Genomic DNA, 14700 nt, shown 5'->3' with positions numbered 1-14700 from the left:
CTTTACACAAGTTTTTAGAGAAATTTTGTTCGAGCCTCCATGTCTGTTCTCTGTGCCTATACGCGATGATCGATTCTCTTCGTCGATTTTCTCTTTTGTTAATAACTCGCTAGATTTAACGTTTCTCGGTGCTGTTGCTGTTGATAGCCAATACAACCTGTTACTACTCTGCATTGAACAAATTCTAGAAAATTGTTTCGCTTAGCTGCACGGTAACCAGCGTAAACACATTAATGTGTAAAATTTCACACATTTCGTGAAAAAAGAGGCTTACTCATAAAATGTGTAAGCTGCGTTTACACATTTATGTGTAAACCCAGCAAACGTCAAAAGAAGTGTATTTTTTACACATTTTTCAAGAACGGTTTTTACAGCAAAATGTGTAAAAAGTAATCATTTCTAGAACTTAAATATAATGGTTTTTTATTAACTTCGGAATTTTCTTATTTGTGTCAATGGTAAAATAAAGATTGCTCGATTATTGTATATATTTTATTAAAAACAGAAATGTAATCAACAAAAATAAGTAGCGGCACCGGAGGTGTTGGTAAGCGTGATTTCTTCGTGATTTCCTCTCAATCCCAGTCGACGCTGCCGGGATGTTCTGGCGCATAACATCTCTGATCGCGCCGAGGATCACACCTTCCTTCGGAAGGGAAGTGAAGCCATTGGTCTCCGGTTCATGAGTTGATGGGTCGATAGGTAGGGTCCAGGTATGGGAGATTCCTCCCTGGCGTCGGTAGCATTGATGCTCAGCACGGGATAAATCAAGGGAAGAAAAACAAAAATCAGTATATGAAGTATATAAACTAAACTAAAACTAAAAGCTATGAAAAAAGTATAAATTACCTACCCTTTAGCATGTCCATCGTTGCGCACTGTCCAGTTTGGACCGTAGTTCCTCAATTTTCCTGCTGTTCTTCACTGAAATTTAGCAAATGGCGTGCGTCAACAAAGTAGGATGCAGCAAAGTTTGAAGTTTTTTTTTACCCATTAATGAGTATAAAAATACACATTTTTTAGGATCTCCAAATTTACACATTTTTTGACAGCTGCATATAAATATAAAAAATGTGTATTTTTTTACTCATTTATGTGTTAACGCTGGTTACCGTGTGTAGCAATGCAAAGAGAAAATCGATGAAGAGAATCGATCATCGCGTATTCGCCCTTATGCATGCTCACTGTCGAACTTAATAATATAAAATAACTTAATAACCTAACGTTAATAATTCGTATTAGATGCTAGATAAAAGCTTCTTGTATCGATCTGTGTGCTGAAAATACCTGGGAATGTCTTTTCATGGTCTTGGGGATGCAAGGAAAAAGTCGACGAAGAGAATCTGTCAATGTTACTTAGGACCTAATGCAATGTTCAGCTTGATATGTTTTCATTAAAACAGCGATTAGCAGTTATTTCGACGTTGCAGTTCAATTCCTTTTTCTGACGTTAATCATTAATCCGCAATGTCGATGTTATTATAACATCGACTCTGGATTAATCAAGCTGTCAACTTTATTGTGACTTTTACACAAAAAATATTTCAGATGGATAAAAAACAATAATTTTTTTCTATATGCGAAAGATTTGAATGAATTCATAGAATAACCATAATAAATACATTAAATTTCATTACAGATTTATCAATATCTGGAAGATTTTTAAACTAAATAATATCCTTTCAGTGTAACATTGGAAGTTAATAAAGAAATTTGACGTTTCCGTTCTGTACGTATAAAATACAAAGAAAGTCGCGGTATGTTTCTCCTGTCGATTTCTGATTACCGCATTGAGATTTGGGATTTAGTAGCGATACAGTTTGGCACTTCGTGGACGCCATATTATTAGTGTTGATTGTTTTGCGTAAAACTTGTTTACATCTAGGAAAACCGTAAAATTAATGCAAAAGCAAACGATAATTTCTAAATTTTGTGAAGTTCAAGTGTGTAGTTTGAATAGTGCCGTATATTGAGCTATTAATAGCGAACACTGATCGATTTATTGTGCGGCAAATAGCTTTGCAAAAACGGATCATCGATATGGAGTTGGGTTCTCTGAAAAATTTGGAACTGGATAAGATTTGCCGAATATGTTTAGCAATCAAGAAGGAAATGCGTCCTCTTTTCGGAGAAATGGTGGCTGAAATGTTGATGGAAATAGCCAAGATACAGGCATGTCAGAATATTTAGTTTCTATGGATTAATCTTAGATTTTTTTTTTAGATTGAGCAACTGGACGGCTGGCCGGACAAAATCTGCATCCAATGCATCCATCAGGTTAGTCGATGCCATGCCTTTAAAACTCGTGTAGAGAAATCGGATACTGCTCTGCGGCAGTATATAAAAGGTATAACTATTGTAACGGAAGAACAGATGCCCAAGGAACTTACCCTCGACGTTCAAAGGCCACCATCAATTGCATCCCAAAAGATTCAGCAAATTCAACCTGTATGTTAACTAAAGCGTAATTTTGTTAGTATTGTCCGCATCGATTTCTCACTTTTGTTTGTTTTAGGCTCCTCAAATTCAAGAGATTCATATTCAACGAGCTGATATACCTACGATTGCCGAAAATCCTACTCCCACGATGATACTGACTAACGCACAGTTATTGAATACAGGGGCACACATAATTAATGCTGGCCACTTACTGACGACAGCAACTGGACAACAAATCATTCATGCTCCACAATATCACGCTGCACAAATAGGACAATTTATTCAAGGGCCAAACAATACGATACAGATGATCACTCATGGAGCACCACACCCCCAAATCCTACAAATTCAGCGAACTGCCGATGACCGGTGTGAAATCATTGTTCAACCGGAAATGACAGAGCAGCAACAGTATTATGATGAAAATAATGGTATGACCCCAGTGAAATTTTATATGGCAATGCAGCTCTATTTAAACTTTTCTCTTTGAAGTTATCTCAGTGAATCCCGTTCAATCCGTCCCATTAATGGTGGCAGCGCCAACCGCAACGTTACAACATCATCTTGCACAACACGCTATTCAACAGCAACAACAACAACAGCATCATCATCACCATCATCATCAACAACAACACCATCAACATCAACAGGAGCAGCACGAGCAACACCATGAAGAACAGCAGGAAGATGAATCAGAAGAATCTCATTTAAAAGATGGCCAGGATTCGGATTCTGGTGAGCATGACGATAGCCAAATAGACAATGAAGAATACCTAGAAGAAGACCAACCGGATGACGAAGAGGAAGAAGAGGAACAACTTGAGCAAACAGAGGTCGATGAGGAATATTGTATAACGGATTGTGAATCGGATGATGAAGAAAAGCAACTTGGTAAGACAAAATCCGATGGATTATCTTGCTTTAGATTGTATGTTCAACCGTGTTGATTATTTTTAGCTGAGTTTATGACTTATCAAACATCCTGCCCTAGTCCAGGTCGATATGTGTGTAATTTGTGCCGTAAGGAATTCAGCCAACCCAAGTGGTTACAGACGCATATGTCGTCTCACTCAAATTGGTTAAAGGTAAGATTCGGATTCAGTTCCGGTTAATGGACATTTTTCATATGTTATGTTTTAGGCTAATTGCAAGAAACAACCCGAATGTGACATATGTCATAAAAGCTTCCGAGGTCCCGGGATGTTACGAATGCACATGAAAACACATGAGGTAGGCGATTGGGCGTATGTATTTTAATGCTTCGCAATCAATTCATGTTGAATCCAATTCTTTCAGAAAGAAGACAAACTGCCCACCTGTTCCATATGCCACAAAGAGTTCAAATCAAAGTCAATTCTTTATCGACATAGACAAACACATTTTGAGGTACCTAATACCTTAAGGGGAAACTTACCGGCCCGAAAATAAAAAAAGAAATATTTTCTGTACTTTTTATTTTTCTAAAAATGTTGGGAAAAATTATCAAAAATCCAAGAAAATCAATTTCTTCCTTGGATTTTTGTCAAAAATTACATGTAAAAATATTTTTTCTATCTTATCATGAAAAAAAAAATCATATTTTGTGGTTTTTTTAGTCCAACTTTATGCCATAATGACTTATAAAAAATGTTTTTGCACGTGAATTTTCTTTGAAAAATAAGAAAAAAAAAATGTATTTATTTTAGATTTTTGATACCTTTTTTTTCAATATTTTTAGAAAAATCAAAACGTAATTATTTTTTTCGGAGCGGTGAACTTCCCCTTAATAGTGATTTTATGTTATTCCAAACTACGAATTCGTTATTTACGCAATCTATCTTACAGAAAAATTTTGCATGTACGCTGTGTGACAAACGGTTTAGTTCGAATTATCAACTGAACATCCATGTGCAACGACATAGAAAACAAAAGCCGCACAAATGTCCTCACTGTGACAAATCGTTTTACAGTGCTTCAGATTTGAAGGTATTATACATTTGTCTGGAGATCGATTTTCGAAACCGTTTTTACAAAGCTTATCTTTTTATAGGTGCACGTCAATCAACATCTCGGTATAAAAGTGATCCAGATCAAAAAGGTTTCGACCGCTAGCTAATACGTAGTTAATTGAAAGATTAATGTCTAGAGCAATGCAACATTTTCCACTGAAACTGTTATGGAGGGGAGGTTTCAGATTCGCCTCATAAGATGTATTCAGATCCCCTATGACAGTTATTTTTTACCGTTTTCTATAATTGCACACAAAACAAGCCCTTGTACATAGATTTTCTAATTATAAAAAAATGTGCGTTTTTAAAATCAACGGAATAATTTGTAATGGTACTTCGCATGTGCAATGTCTTAGTTAAAGAAAAAAAAAGTCTTGCCGACTGTGTTAGACAAAATTGAATGTCAGATTCAGAATGAGTGTATTTATTACCGACACGATTAATTTCAATGTTGCTTAGAGAATTATGGAAATAATTCGGATTTTAGTGAATGGTAATCTTGTTGTACTTTTCATATTTATTTTATGTTCAAGACTTCATAAAAGTGCTACAATAAATAAAACTGCTAATTTGATAAGAGGTTTTTGGCTTTTCATTACTAAATATTTAGGTAAGCTGATAGTCGTCGCCTACTGCAAGATCATACATAAATGTCGTAGCATTTTAGGGAAAAAGGGAGTTTTTTTTAACTCTTTATGCAATACACGGCCGTAGATTTGACGTAGGATCACGAAAGGTAGTTTTGATGTCGCAGCAAAAGTACAGTAAACATTAAATTTATTTCTTAACTCGTTATCAGTGAAAAAGTTCGATAGATTGAAATTCGGAAGCAATTTGAGAGTTCTGTTTTTGAGGTGCTCTGTCGGTGTCCTGGACGATATGTCTTGGATAGGTACAAGCTCTTACTTGAACTCTTTAGTTAACTCTTTTATCAGTCATTTGTGGTCCTAAAAAGAACCGATGGGTTGGATACTTGGAAGCCTGCTTAAAGGGTGTCCACGATGAAATTGCCACACACAAAATTGATTCGCAAAATTCGAGTTTTCATCCGATTGCCATCAAATTTTCAGGGATTGAGAAATAACTATTAAACTTCATTTTACCATTTTACTCGTATTTTATTTACAGTCCATACGCAAATGCCCGCACCTTGGCCTTAACCCCGGCCATAAGATTCTGCACAACCTGTGAATCAACCGTTTTTTGCATGTAAACCCATACTTTCTTCAGTTCCTCGACTGTCTTCACTACCTTAGGTCGTTTAAGAAGGTGCTGCTTCATAATCGCCCAGTACTTCTCGATGGGGCGGAGCTCCGGAGTGTTGGGAGGGTTGAACATTTTCGGCACGAAATTGACCTTATTGTCCGCATACCACTTCAGCACGTCCTTGGAGTAGTGGCATGAGGCCAAATCCAGCCAGAAGATTGTTGGGACGTTGTGGGCCTTCAGAAGAGGAAGCAGCCGCTTCTGGAGGCACTCTTTTATGTACACCTGTCCGTTCATCGTGTCCTGGGTCACGAAAGGTGCACTCCGCTTCCCGCACGTGCAGATGGCTTGCCAAACCAGGAATTTCTTCGCAAATTTGGACATCTTCTGAGTGCGGACATGGTCCGGAACGCTGAACTTATCCTTGGCCGTGAAAAACAGGTTGCCGGGGATCTGTTTGAAGTCGGCCTTCACATATGTTTCGTCGTCCATGATGCAGGATTCAACTTTCGTCAGCATGTTGAGGTACAACTTCCTGGCACGGGTTTTGGCGGACTTGTTCTGCTTCTCGTCGCGACTAGGGGCCTTTTGTACCTTGAATGTTCGAAGCCCAGCCTTAGTTTTGGCCTTCTGGACAAAACTTCGGCTTAGGTGCAGCTTCTTAGCCACATCCCTAACGGAGGCTTTCGGATTTCGGTTGAAGGCCCCAACTACGCGGTTGTGATTTTTGGTGTTGTACGGAATACTTTTTCCTTCACTTCTGGGCTTCCGATCGGTGGTCAACCGTTCCTCGAACCGCTTAATCACTCGCGACACCGTGGAATTCACGATTCCCAACGTTTTAGCGATGGAACGATGCGAGAGATCCTTGTTCTCGTGATGAATGCGCAAGATTTTATCACGCACGAGCTGTTCTTTCGACTCCATTTCCGCGAGTTTTGATCACAGGACTTTAAAAGTTGCAGGATGTAAATAATGCACTATGAACTAAATCCACCCAAATTTTCATTAAATTCTACCCAACGGTTAAAAAGTTAGAGCAATTTCATAGTGTAGCAATTTCATCGTGGACACCCTTTAGAACAATGCTGTGGTTTTTTTCTCGATGTTGTTGGAGATGATAGCGGTGCGGAAAAGAAAAATGTATTAGGGAAAACACATCAATCACAGAAACTGAGCATACCGGACGGTACCTAAGTTTATGCTTTTTGATGCAAATTTTAAGTCCCTTCTATTAAGAGAATTCGACAAGATTTTTGGTTGGCATAATTCTCTTAATAGGAGGGGCTTAAAATTTGCATCAAAAGGCATAAAGATAGGTACCGTCTGGCATGTTCAGTGCTCGGTATCAATATTCGGCGACTGTATAAGGGAAACCACTTTCCCAACACGGAAACGCCACGTTTTCTGATGATAAAATTACGTATTTTCGTGCACACGGATTTTTTGGCTTATTCAATAGATAATAAAAAAGACGAAAATTGTTTGGAGGAATTTCGTTGCTAATTTTTTTCCATCGCGAGAAATTCGCGATCAACGTCCTAGAGAAAGCCTTACCTAAATTTGAAGTGTTTCTGACTAATTGACATGGTCATGTGGTATTCGTTCATTGCTAGAATATGTATGTACCACTTCTATTAATACTTTCTAGCTGGTCTTCTCGCCATTTTCGCTGCAGCGCTGATATGATTGCGTTACTGCTCTGCTGACGGCGTTAAAGGTTCTCTCCTCTCGACACATTTCTTCGACGACGTTCTCCGCGCTGGTGATTCTTACACATTCCCACACTCCGGACAGAAGGGTGACGTTGTGTGTCCGGACCGATGTAAGTACTTCCTGAAGCAGCCATGACCAGACAAGAACTGCATCAAGTGTGGAAGTTTACTTCTCCAAGCTTCCTGTTCACCCAGTTCGAAAGAATCGGTATTAGCCTGTGTGTCCATCTACCGTTCTCTGCTGCATCCCACTCCTGCTGCCGCTCAGCCATCGACACCGTTCTCACCATTTTTCGTACTCCTCTGGTTTCTCTCGTCATATAGCACTCGTAGTCCTCCGCCAAGGTGATGCCGGTTGGGATCATACCGGCGATAACGCATACTGCCTCCATCGAAATGGTTCTGTATGCACTCACGACTCGCATGGCCATGGACCGGAACGTACTGCTCAATTTCCTTTGGTTCTGCTTCGTTTTCAGCGCTTCAATCCAGGCTGGACCTCCGTACCTTAGTATCGATGAGGACGCACTAGCCAGAATACGCCTCTTGCGGCTGCTTGGATCAGAATTGTTCGGCATGATTCTGGCTATTGCGTTCATGACCTTCACCGCCTTCTCGCAAGCATATTCGATGTGGCTGTTAAAGTTTAGCCGGTCGTCGATACTTCGATACGCGCTTCGAGCCGGCGCCGGTGGTGTAGTGGTAAGCGTGACTGCTTTCTAACACCCCAATAGGTCTGGGTTCAATCCCAGCCGAGGTCGGTGGGATTTTTCTGAGGCATAAAAATCTCTGGTCACGTCTTCCTTCGGAAGGGAAGTAAAGCCGTTGGTCCCGGCCCATGTGTGTTGAATGGGTGCGATATCCTACGCAGGTGTGGAAGCTGCCTTCCTGCACATTCGATTGCCGTCAATGGATGGCAATCGATGTCCGTCGGTGATTGGCACTAGATTGCGGAACAGAGACCGACGTTAAATAAAGGAAAACAGATACGCGCTTCGAAACAATGGTGTGCTCTCCAACCGTGATTTCTACCCGCTGCACTGCTTTGCAGCTACTGACCAACATCACTTCTGTTTTGTGGTGGGCTATCTGCAGCTTAGCTCCTTGCATCCAGTTACCAATCGTATCTATCGCCTCGGCCGCCAGCATTTCCACTTCTTCCAGCGTCTCACCGGTTACCGTCAAGACGGCATCGTCCGCAAAGCCAACGATCTCAACTCCTTTGAGCAGCTTGAGCGTCAGCACGCCATAGTACATTCCGTTCCACAGCTTGAGACCTAGAATGGAGCCTTGTGGAACTCCCGCCGTGATTCTAAGCGATTTCTGCCCCGTGTCTGTCTCGTAAACCATGACCCGGTTCTGGATGTAACTACTTAGAATCCTGCAGAGGTAGTCTGGAACCCTCATTCTATGGAGCGCCTTGGCGATGGCCTCCCAGCTAGCGCTATTGAATGCATTCTTCGCATCAATCGTAATCACGGTGCAGTATCGATTTTCTCTCCGCTTCTGTTTGGAAGCTTTCTCGGCTCTGTCAATCACTGTCCGAACTGCATCCACCGTCGATCTCCCTTTCCGGAATCCGAACCGCCTCTCCGACAACCCGTGTTCACTCTCCGTGCATTTCGTCAGCCTGTTCAGGATGATCCTCTCCAAGAGCTTTCCGACTGTATCCAGCAAGCATATTGGCCTATACGATGCAGGATCCCCCCGGCGGTTTTCCGGGCTTTGGCAACAGCACAAGCTTTTGTACCGTCCACCTATCAGGGAACTGATCCTCGTCCAGACATTTCTGCAGCACTATCCTGAACATGTCCGGGAACGTCTGGATCGCCGCCTTTAACGCCACGTTGGGAATTCCATCCGGGCCGGAAGCTTTATTCGCCTTCAACCCTTTCGCTGATGCTAGGAGTTCCTCGTTGGAGACTTGTTCAACGTTGTCTCCATCTTCCTCGCCATATGGTGTAGGTGCCAGATCGTTGGGTCATGCTGTGGGAAAAGTCCCTCGACGATGACTTTCAGCTTGTTGGGACACATTTCAACCGGCATCGTTGGACCTCTGATCTTCGCCATCGCGACTCGGTATGCGTTGCCCCAGGGGTTGGCATCTTCATCGCGGCACAGCTCCTTGAAACTGTTTGACTTGCTCAGCTTTATCTTTCGTTTTAGTGCAGCCCTGGCCTCTCGCAACACCACCCTGTGCTCCTCTCTATCTGCTTCCGTTCTTGCTCTCTGAACGTGCCTTTTGGCTAGAAGACAACTAGCACGGAGTTCCACCAGTAAGCTGGACGCCGTCTTTTCGTTGGTTCCAGTTTTCTCGGCATAGTTGTGTCACATGCCCTTGCTAATGATTCGGTCAACTCGTTTGCGTTTAGACCTGGGACGCTGCTGTCTACCCTTAGAGCTTCAAAGAGATGAACTAGCCTTAGGCTTAAAATCTCTTAAATAAAAAATAAAAAAAACCCTAGGAGTTTCAATGAAGAGATCCTTATTGTATGCCTTCGTCTTCCACTTTCGCTTGCTTACTTTTGTCCTTCGTATTTCCATCGGTTCCGTTCACCAATACTGTACCGGATCGCCTGATCGACACTATGGGTGTACTCTCCGCACACTCTCCAGTCCATATTTGCCACTAGCGACGTACTGCAGAAAGTGACGTAAATAATGGATTCCCTACCATCTTTGCGGAAGGTGCTGATGGTTCCTAAGTTGGCCAGACTGACGTTAAACTTTGCCAGAGCTTCCAGCAGGCTATACCCTCTTGCTATACAACCAGAAGTCGTATAAAAATGTACAGACAGTATCGTAAATTGCTACAGTTTAAGTCAAAATCGCATTTAAGAATGGCATACTTCGCATTATGTTTAAGTTAAATCGTATAGAATGCATATTTCCGACTTATATGCGATGACTCATTTTTTCGTCGTACTGTATCACAAATTAAATCAGATTACATCGTAAGACTTTTCAAAATGAATTTGTTATTACATATTAAATCGTATATGATGTTAAATCAACTCGTTTAAAATTAAATTAAATATGCACGTATATGGCCTCCACTTTTGTACGTATAAGCGATTTCTTTGCATTCTATACGAATTGTTTGTTTGTATATATGTTTGTATATCACGAAAACAACTTTGAATATACGTGCATTCTGGTTGTCTGGGTGCCCAAGCACTGAAATCTCCTGCGATGATGACTGGTTTCCGTCCAATGAGCTCTCCGGTGAGCCCATCTAGCATCTGGTGGAACTGCTCAACCACCTCAACTGTCCATCTCGGGGGTGAGTAGCAACTATATACATAGATTCCATTGATTTTGGCGATCACGAAACCTTCGTATGAGTCCGCCACCACTTGTTGAATGGGATACCTGCCTATAACTTGTATTGCAACGTCGCACTTTGTTTCCGTTGTCGACTGCCACAACAGTTGCTGTGCTGTGTTGCAATGAATGAGATTTATTTAAGTTACCTCCATTATATTGCTGGCCAACCATCGCCTTCTTGAACTCTGGGCACCTGAAACTTCCCGTTACACGGCCATTTCCGTCCTCCTTTTTGCAGAGCATGCACCTCGGTTGCTGTGTACAGTCTTTTGCAACGTGCCCCTTCTCTCCGCATTTCCTGCACAGATCAGATCTGTCAGGGTCTTTGCAGTTTTTCGCCTGGTGACCGAAGCCCATGCATTTGTAGCATCTCTCCATTTTCTTAGACACCCGAGGAAAAGTTTTCAACGGACACACTGACCACCCAACCTTGATTCGGCCTGTCTTCAGCAGCTCGTTAGCTGCTTCCGAAGAAAGTCGTATCGACGCCGTCTGCGTGCCACCATACGCCTTCCTCAAGCGAATTGCCATTGGTACGTCTCCCAGGTTGCATTGCACCTTGAGCGCACTTTTCAACTCATCTTCCGTTGTGATCTCGTCCAGATCCTTGCACTCGACCACTGACTCCTGGGATAAGGCTCTTACGTTCGCCGTCCCGCCAAGAGATTTTTCAACGAGCTCCTTAAAAGCTGCGCTCTTAACCGTAGGATCCCTTTTCAGCTCAAATAGCATCTCGCCTTTCTGGGTTCGCCTGGTTTTCACCACGTTCTCCCTAATAGTTTCAATTCCGGATCCTCTCTCACTTTCCGGTGGAGTGCTGCTTAGTACGTTTTGTCCTTCGCCTCAACAATCACCCTTGCTTCTCTCCCTCCGAGGCCTAGGCTTCTCATTATTCTTCCTGTCTTCCTTCTTCTTCTCTCCTCCTTCTCGACCGAGGGGCACGCAATAACCTTTAACTCCTACGCAAGCCTTTTTTAAGTACAATAATTACAGTTAACTACATGATTAATTACTTTAATTACGAGCGTCGGAATTTCTTTGATTTAATTACTTTTAAGTACAAATTTCAGCTTTAATTACAAGTCGCATAAATTAAGTACATTAACTCCATTAATGTACAGCGAGAAATGTACTTAAATTACCCCCAGCGTACCGTTAGACCCTTTCGTTACTGGCCCGTGAAACAAAAATTTCACAGGCCCTTTTGCTACGTTAGGGATAATGTCAGCTCTGATAGATTGTATCGCTACCGCTGTTATGACTTCAGAATAGACCCTATAAACATACATCTCCCGGGACCTACGAGGAAATCTACGTTGGTGATTGGTGCCAAATCACATGCAACGATTGGTTCGTGATTAGAAATGTAGTCGGATTTCAATACTGCCGAGGTGTAGGCAGGGCAAAAACCTATACCCTGGATCACGCCCCTGTTATAGCGCCGAAGAATGCGACAATGAAATGAATGTTTGTTTGTGCTAACTGGTTCAAGCTAAGAAATAACGGATTTAATTTAGTGGATGTGAACGAAAACAGAATTACAATAGAAAATTATGTTAAGCACGTTTTGCCTCTTTGTATTTAACCGCAAAATGTATGGTTAAGGGGGAGTTTACTGCCCGAAAATATAGTTTTTTCGACACGGTTTTTTAATAATGGGAAAAGTTATCAAAAATACAAGAAAATTAGTTTTTTCTTAGATTATTAACAAAATTTACATGTACAAATATTATTTATTTCTCCACGGATACGAATTTTGTTCATTCAAATCAAAAATAAATCTGTTTATACTCTAAACATATGAATGATTCAAAGTAAATTGAAAACATGTTTAAAACTAAAATATGTATTTTGAATTAAATTCAAAAGCATGTTTTTTAGCAATATAGAAATCAATCGTATTTGTAAGCATCAGTCACCGATGTGTCTGTGTTTGACTGGATTATTGACCCCCGTCCCCCTGCGTAGACAATTGTCCATACAAAATTGTTTAAATTTGTATGGGCCGTGCATAATTGTCAACCCCCCCCCCCTAAACTGTCTACGTAGTTTATGAACAACCCCTAAGAGAAAGAGCTGAACGGACACTGGAGCTGGTGAATACTTTGGACATTCACACGCTGCGCTACTTCCGGGAAAAAATCGCAGCTATAACTTGAGTGTGTCAAGTTGATCGGTAACGATCATTTCGTGTCCTGTGCACATGGGACTCATCGTTTCCTATCGGTTTGGAGCTCTACCCATAGTATTGTTTAATTGACCCATGGAAAGACGAATAATTAGGAGGCGCATTTCATAAGTGCTATCGCGTTAATTCTGAATATGGATGTGATCATATAATGGCGATAATACAAATAAAAGCACACAATTGGTTTGAATCATTTTAGTGGCTGCAACCAAAACCTGATTATAATTTTTTTTGTTAATGAACTCTGCCTTAAATCTGTTAATTATTATTAGTATAATAATATTAAGTTTGAAAGAAATATTGAAATAATCGAACAATCCACGAGTAACATCAGAAAATTAATGCAAATGCAAATACATCTTCCATTGAATCTGTTAATTCAGGCACAAGCTAATATCATCATCTGTCGAACTGTGCTGCAAGCATGGCTTAAAATTCGAACATTTTTTAATCGGGAGGAAATTTGCTCGAATTGCTGGAATTTAAGGAAATGTAAAATTTGAAGACTTGTTGCCACAACTAAGTGATTCCCATTTCATTTGTACGGCAATCACGGCCCTCATTATGCGTATCACTTCCTTTTCACTGTATATTGTCGCTAGAGTTGTAGACCGATATAACCTACTCGTGACAAACGATTTTATTCTAGTTCTGCATTAAAGTGTAATTCCAGATCTGCGACTGCCGGATTTGATTCCAGTCACAAGTTGCTTGATCTCTTTGTGCACGTTGTTTTTATCCTTTACAAACACATAGAGTTCATCGATCTTCCTTCTGACCTCCGTCATTTTGGTTCTCCCAAGCTGCAGTTCTTGAAATTTGCTACTGCTGGATATCGCTGTGAATATCTGGCTTAGCCCAACGCCTGGCTACTCTCCTTGGGACTTACTGCTGGGGGATTGACTTGCGGTTACTTTTCGCTGTGTGACAATTTGACTTGGTATTGTATTTTTCTTTTTTCTTGAATAAACCGAGGAATAAACCACGTTTTTCAATAGCACAGCTAAAAAAATATTGAAAGATAAACTGAATAATGATGCTTACTCAAAATTGATAAAAATGCACATGGGCTGTCTTTCGTTTACCGGCAGTGCATGTCAGTATAACGATTATACGACTTTTCCAAGAAAACTAATTCTCTGAAAACACTTTCCCCGAAAGTTTTATCCCCGAAATACTATTCGCCGAATGAACCAGTTCCCCGAAAGGCACGTTTTCTCGAAAAATATTTCCCCTATAGAACTAGTTCCCCGAAAGATACAATTTACTCTGTATAGTATTTAAATAGAGCCCAAAAATGGCGGAAAACAATTGATTTTCCTTAAGATTCTGACTTCTTTGCACCTAAAGTTGCTGTAGTGTTCCTATAATAGTACAACCTATAAGAAACCAATGCGTTCCACTATTATAGGAACTAAAGTTATCAGTGGTAGTTGTGAACAGTGTTCCTATTAATGGAGGACAAATTTTCGAAATAATATAAGTATATACTTTAATTACGATGTAATATTTTTCTAGCAAAATAGAGATTGAAAGCTATAGATTTACGCATACAAATTGTATGTACATCGTTTATTTATTTTTTAATCAATAAATTTGCTTAGTTCCTCCACTACTGGCTTACCCAGCCTATATGAAATTGTAAAAATATCTCTGCTGAATATTTATAAAGAAAACAAAGTCGTTCAGCACCCTAGCTAAAGTTTGTGGTTATGACATTTGACGACGGCTTTCGTTCAAAGCTTGCATTCGCATTTGTTTAACAAGTGTGTGTACGAACAAAGTGGTTCATATAAAAAAATCGCTAGAAAAACTTTGTAAAATATACCGCAAAACT

At 40.7% G+C, this 14700-nt stretch overlaps 1 protein-coding gene across 2 annotated transcripts; it reads left to right on the top strand.

Annotated features, from left to right (window-relative positions):
- Positions 1-1836: 1836 nt before the first annotated feature.
- LOC135708911 (chorion transcription factor Cf2) lies at positions 1837-4999 on the top strand. 2 transcript variants are annotated; one of them, XM_065231181.1, is made up of 9 exons: positions 1837-2172; positions 2224-2448; positions 2516-2870; positions 2941-3330; positions 3397-3524; positions 3580-3669; positions 3736-3825; positions 4264-4404; positions 4469-4999. In XM_065231181.1, exons 1-9 carry the CDS (start codon positions 2041-2043, stop codon positions 4532-4534), a joined length of 1617 nt encoding a protein of 538 aa, XP_065087253.1. In that variant the 5' UTR covers positions 1837-2040; the 3' UTR covers positions 4535-4999. The 2 variants fall into 2 exon arrangements, with proteins under 2 accessions (XP_065087253.1, XP_065087196.1); XM_065231124.1 differs by having other exon boundaries at positions 2932-3330.
- The last annotated feature ends 9701 nt before the right edge of the window (positions 5000-14700 follow it).

This window comes from Ochlerotatus camptorhynchus, unplaced genomic scaffold (assembly GCF_037179485.1).
Source record: "Ochlerotatus camptorhynchus isolate MF236.1 unplaced genomic scaffold, CSIRO-AGI_Acam_v1.1 ptg000003l, whole genome shotgun sequence".
Classification (NCBI taxonomy): domain Eukaryota; kingdom Metazoa; phylum Arthropoda; class Insecta; order Diptera; family Culicidae; genus Ochlerotatus; species Ochlerotatus camptorhynchus.
The sequence above is the reverse complement of the archived record's forward strand: the minus strand, read 5'-3'. Positions and strand labels throughout refer to the sequence as shown.